Genomic DNA, 5,416 nt, shown 5'->3' with positions numbered 1-5,416 from the left:
TCGTTTTAAAAAAAAATTATTATTAGAAATTTATTAGAAAATACATAAACAAAAATGAGAAGACAAGAATAAAAGATAGGAATTATTATCATTTTTTTATGTGAAAACTAGATATGATTTTATTTTTTGTTGGTTACGACTTGTATAACATAAATTTTTTTTATTTATCTAGATCATTTCATTAATTCTTAAACTTTTTTTAAAAAATATAAAATTATTTATTAGTTTTGATTTTAAAATCATGAAATCTATCATTTACGTCAGATCAAACATGAATTTGATTTATATGAGAAAGATTTTATAATGCATGAGGTTCCCTGCCTTTTGTTTTCACTGTCTTATGAAACCCGCCGAGCATTTTTTATTCTCAAATCGAAACCAGATGGGTTTTTTTTCTTCAAGAAAAAAAAAAGAAACGAAAAGAAAAGAGGAGCGAAGAACACAACTGGGCCAACCCTGAAAAGAAAATGAAATGGGCTGGCCCGTAATTCAACAGCGGCTTCCTCATCACTGAAACCAGAAAGACCCTCCAAGAACACACAAACCAGAGAAAAAGGAATTCTAAGAAAAGTAAAGAAGGAAATGCAATCTTTATCTTCCCTTCGAAGCGCCCTTTGTTCTATTCCTGCTTCATTTCCTCTTCCTTCTCATGGAACTTTCAACTCCATATCCAGACACGCCGCCTCTCCAGGCTAGCTCAACCTCTCTCTCTGTCTCCACTCTATTAGTTTGATGTTCTTGATTTACATAATTTGATGTAGATTGTATCTTAATGAAGTATACTTAGACCAGAGACTTAATGGTTCGTATGAAATGATTGCTTCATTTTCATAGATTCTATGTGTTTGAAGCATTAAAATTGTTATTTGTTTTGGTCAAATGGAAAAAATGAATAAACAACTTACCGGGTTCAACCTCTTACATAGAACTGATCTCAAATTGCTGTTTTTCTACTGAAAATGAGGATACGAGATCAAACAGTATAATGCTTTAATTTGTCGGCCTCTTTTTGCTAAAGGCGGATTCCCATTTACAGGGAACAACCATCTTCTTTACAAACCTATTTACAGTAATTCATTCACTTTTACATTAGCTCTCTTTACGACTCAAATATTATAAACATATGCCCTTCTCTTTTGTCTGCACTTATTAAGTGTCTGTACACCAAGATCTCTTTGAACAACTCCCTTAAAAAGAGTGTTTTATTCTTCATATGCTTGTTTTGCATCTTCAAATTCTTTTGCAATGATGTGGCAAGCACATCTCATTAAGCTTCTCTCACCTCTCACCCCCCCGCCCAAAAAAAAAAAGAGGATCCTTATGCACCAGTCTGAGAAAAAAAAAACCTTGAAAGTACTTCCTTTCCAAGATAGACTAAATCAGGTTATACTCACACACTATCTTTTCAGCTCATCAACAATCAATGCCAGTTGCCCGCGGCATTGCACAGGCACCAACACTAGTTTTTCTCTAAACAACTGAGTTGAAATATCTACTAAGTTGTTAACCTTCGTTAATACATAATTTAAAATTTTATTGTTCTTTGTGCTTCAAAATGATCTTGAAATGGCGAAACATTCAATGAAAAGTCTGAACTATCCATTTATCATACTAATTTAAGGAGCAACATCCTGTTTGGTTTTTACTGATTGAGCATTGTAAATGTGTTTTTTTTTTTGGAATAAAGATCACTGGGTCTTCAAGTTTTTCATTGATCTTTGTTCTCATTGATAGGGTTGACTACTGAAGGTCACTTGCAAAGAAGTCATGTTCCTTTTAGTTTTTTTATACTCTGTTATTTCAGAATATAATATTCTTTTGTTTCTGCCCGTTCCAATTAGAGCCCCATTTACCCCAATAGATAACCGATTAAACCCCAATCCATGGTGCATTATATATGCAAGATAAATAACTCTTACGCAATTTCTTTTTGAAGGTCAAAATGAGATTTTGATAGTGTATATTTAAAGAGTCGAGAATGCTGAGGATTTGCAGGTCTAGTTGGGAGTGAACTGAACTTCTCGAGAACTACATTTCATCGAAGGAGTAAGGTTAATTGCATTTCCACCCCATCAGAGAAAGCTGCCTTTACTCATGAAGATCATGAAAAAAAGTGCCCTTTGGTTAAAATGTGTGGGATTACCTCAGCTCGAGATGCTGTGATGGCAGCAGAAGCTGGTGCTAATTTTATTGGGATGATTCTTTGGCCCAACTCAAAACGTTCCATTTCGCTTTCAGTTGCAAAGGAAATTTCGAAAGTTGCAAGAGAATATGAAGCAGCTCCGGTAGGGGTGTTTGTGGATGATGATGCAGACATGATATTGAGAGCTGCGGATGCAGCAGACCTTGAATTTGTGCAGGTATATTTTCATACTTTTGACTACTTCGTATCTAGTATATCATTTTTGTTTCCGACTTTGATATTCTATTATTCAGCTTCATGGGAAAGGTTCACGGGCAGCTTTTCTGGATTTAAAGGGAAAAAATCAAATAGTGTATGTTCTCCATGCAAATGAGAATGGAAACCTTCTAAATCAAATTTCAGATGAAGAATGTTCCTTGGTTGATTGGATTCTCGTGGATAGTGCAACAGGTGGCAGGTAAGAAAATGATTTACCTTCATGTATAGTTCATCCATCATCTCCATTTTGCCAGTTTGTATATTCCATGGACCATCTATGTTGAGGTTAAAAAATATAGAATTTTGGTACTAATTGATTTGATGCATTATATTCAATGAGCTTCGAGCCTAGGAACTGAATAGATGTTGGAAACTTGTCTGATGCTTGCTTTATACAGGTCTAGACTGGACTATCTCAAAGTAAGCAGATAGGATTAACCTTTGGATCAATTGAACTGAAGCAAATAATTGTGTGCAGGATGTTCAATCTGTAAATTACTTTGTTTCAGAAGCAGCTGTGGGAACTGAAATACATGCAAGATGATAAAAGCGCAATTTGCATCTATACCTCTCAATTTGCCTAAAATTTTTATTTACAGAGCCTGCGTACATGTAACTCACATTCCCAGCATCCTTTTCTTTGGTGTTGCCAATCTTGTTAAAGACTTCTTGCATAAATGAACTTATGATTCTGTTTGCAGTGGCAAAGGATTTAACTGGACGCATTTTGAATTACCACCAATCAAAAGTAAGAATGGATGGCTCTTGGCGGGAGAGATTAAGCCTGAAAACGTTAGTGAAGCTGTTTCTCTCCTCAAACCTCACGGTGTTGATGTTAGTAGTGGTATTTGTGGCTCAGATGGCATTAATAAGGATCAATCACGAATAGTGTCCTTTATGAATGCAGTACATTCTGTACGCTATTGATTGACCACAAGGAAAAAAGAAACCAATCCTGGCTGCGTCACTTGAAACCCGATTTGCATTATGCCAGCCAGTATTACTATCATCTCATTCTATGGAGTTATCTAGTTGAATATAGATGTAGCATGGGTCGGGTCTGAGACGGAAATCCATGCTTCTGAAAAGAGTAAAGAAGTAGTGAACTATGGCTCTTCAGACTGTACCGAGTTGATATGAAGCCTGGCAAGTCCATCTGCGCAGAAATTCAAACTACGAGGCAGCTCAAAGTGTATTTTAATCTATTATTCAAGGCATTTCAGAATGAGATCTTGAACATTTAAAGAGATTCTACTGATGTAACAAGCGTACTAAACGTGACACCACATTCTTACCAATGAGGCGGGGATGGTTGTCGTTCCTTTAACTGTGTAGTTTTTTTTATCCATCTCAACATCAGAAATTCCTTTCCTGAGTTGGTAGTTAATCCATTCATAGACCTTAAGCTTTGAAAATTAGTCGCAACCCTTCTATTCCAATAGTTGATCACATAAGACCCTATATTTGCCTTTATTGATCATCCAGGGTCCTTCTATCCATGTCCATTCACAACTCGAACTAAATCTAAGAAAATGGAGAAAAAGAAAGGAATTGAACTAGATAATTAGTTCAATATGTATAAGATGAATGAACTAATCTTTAAAAGTATCAGATTCTCTTGATCCTAGTACTAATGCCTTACAAATTCTCGACCTCCAAGTCTAAATCTAAACCGGACTTCAACAAAATTCTTAAACTAAAGTTTGAATCAACACCATCCCAACCCCAATCTCTTTCTCCTCACACCCTCTCTTTTCTCCCCCTTCAGCTCCACCACTCCTCACATCAGGCCTTTCCTCCAAAAGATCCATTATGGTTTTTGTCACGTAGTCATCAATCTCAATACCATAAACTTTGATTTCCATTTGATAAGTTCCTCTCTCTCTCTCTCAAATTTTTTGAATTTAATGATTTTAAGGGTGATGATGATTTTGGTTGAGTAGCTGGCGAGAATCTATGGTGATTGGTGATGAAAGATATCAACTTCTATATCACCTACATAATACACTATTATACTTATGTAGTTTGTATGGAAGAGACCTATTCTAGATAGATAATTACTGTCGTATATCAATCCAGAGAAGTAACTAGTATTCCATAATCAATGGAAACCAAATAGCAAATGAAATCCTTATAATACCTCTAAAAATCTTTTATTGACAACTCACGCCAACACTCTTATCAAGTTGGCGCATAGATATCTTTAATGGCAAGCTTGTCTAGTAAGTTATAAAACATCTTGCTTGAGACTACCTTTGCAAGGAAAATTGCTAATTGTATTGTTGATTTTACAAAAAAAATAATTAAACTATCTTAGCTTCAAGTTTTTTCTTGATAAAATATTGGTCCATTTCTACATGTTTTGTTTAATTATGTTGACCTGGGTTTTATGCAATCACTATAGTCGTTTTATTATCACAAAACAGATTCATTTCAGAACTGGATGAATAATCAATTTCTTCTAATAGCCTTTCTAGCAAAAAAAACTCAAAAAATCATTTAGTCATGCCTCTAAATTTAGTTTCTACACTAGATAGTGCAACCATCTTTTATTTCTTGCTTCTTCAAGTAACTAGATTGTCTCCCATGAAAGTGAAATATCTAGATGTAAGCTTTCTGTTAGTAGTATTTTCCGTCCAGTCAGCATCGGTGTACCCATTGTTGTTTAGATGATTATGTTTCCTGAAAATGAGTCCTTTTTTTCTAGGGAAGACTTCAAGTATCGTAGAATCTGAAGCATGGAATTTATGTGATCCTCACTAGGATTATGCATTAATTGACTCACTAAACTCACTACATAGGCAATATCTGGTAGTGTATGAGACAAATAAATCAATCTTTTGATAAGATATTGGTACCTTTCTTTATTCATGGGTATTTGGTTCAATTGTTCTCCCAATCTATGGTTTTGAACCATTGGTGTGTTTGCAAGCTTATAATTAAGCATTTTTATTTCGGCTAGCATATATAATACATATTTTCTTTGTGATAGAAATATGTTTTAATTTGACCGAG

General features: G+C 34.8%; 1 protein-coding gene across 2 annotated transcripts; it reads left to right on the top strand.

The window, feature by feature from the left end:
• The first annotated feature begins 511 nt into the window (after nucleotides 1–511).
• LOC133680753 (N-(5'-phosphoribosyl)anthranilate isomerase 1, chloroplastic-like) lies at nucleotides 512–3,773 on the top strand. 2 transcript variants are annotated; one of them, XM_062103730.1, is made up of 5 exons: nucleotides 512–691; nucleotides 1,996–2,360; nucleotides 2,437–2,600; nucleotides 3,103–3,193; nucleotides 3,309–3,773. In XM_062103730.1, exons 1-5 carry the CDS (start codon nucleotides 583–585, stop codon nucleotides 3,330–3,332), a joined length of 753 nt encoding a protein of 250 aa, XP_061959714.1. In that variant the 5' UTR covers nucleotides 512–582; the 3' UTR covers nucleotides 3,333–3,773. The 2 variants fall into 2 exon arrangements, with proteins under 2 accessions (XP_061959714.1, XP_061959713.1); XM_062103729.1 differs by having other exon boundaries at nucleotides 3,103–3,773.
• The last annotated feature ends 1,643 nt before the right edge of the window (nucleotides 3,774–5,416 follow it).

Source organism: Populus nigra, unplaced genomic scaffold, assembly GCF_951802175.1.
Source record: "Populus nigra unplaced genomic scaffold, ddPopNigr1.1 SCAFFOLD_142, whole genome shotgun sequence".
NCBI lineage: Eukaryota > Viridiplantae > Streptophyta > Magnoliopsida > Malpighiales > Salicaceae > Populus > Populus nigra.
Note: the sequence above shows the minus strand (reverse complement) of the source record. Positions and strands in the feature narration are given on the sequence as shown.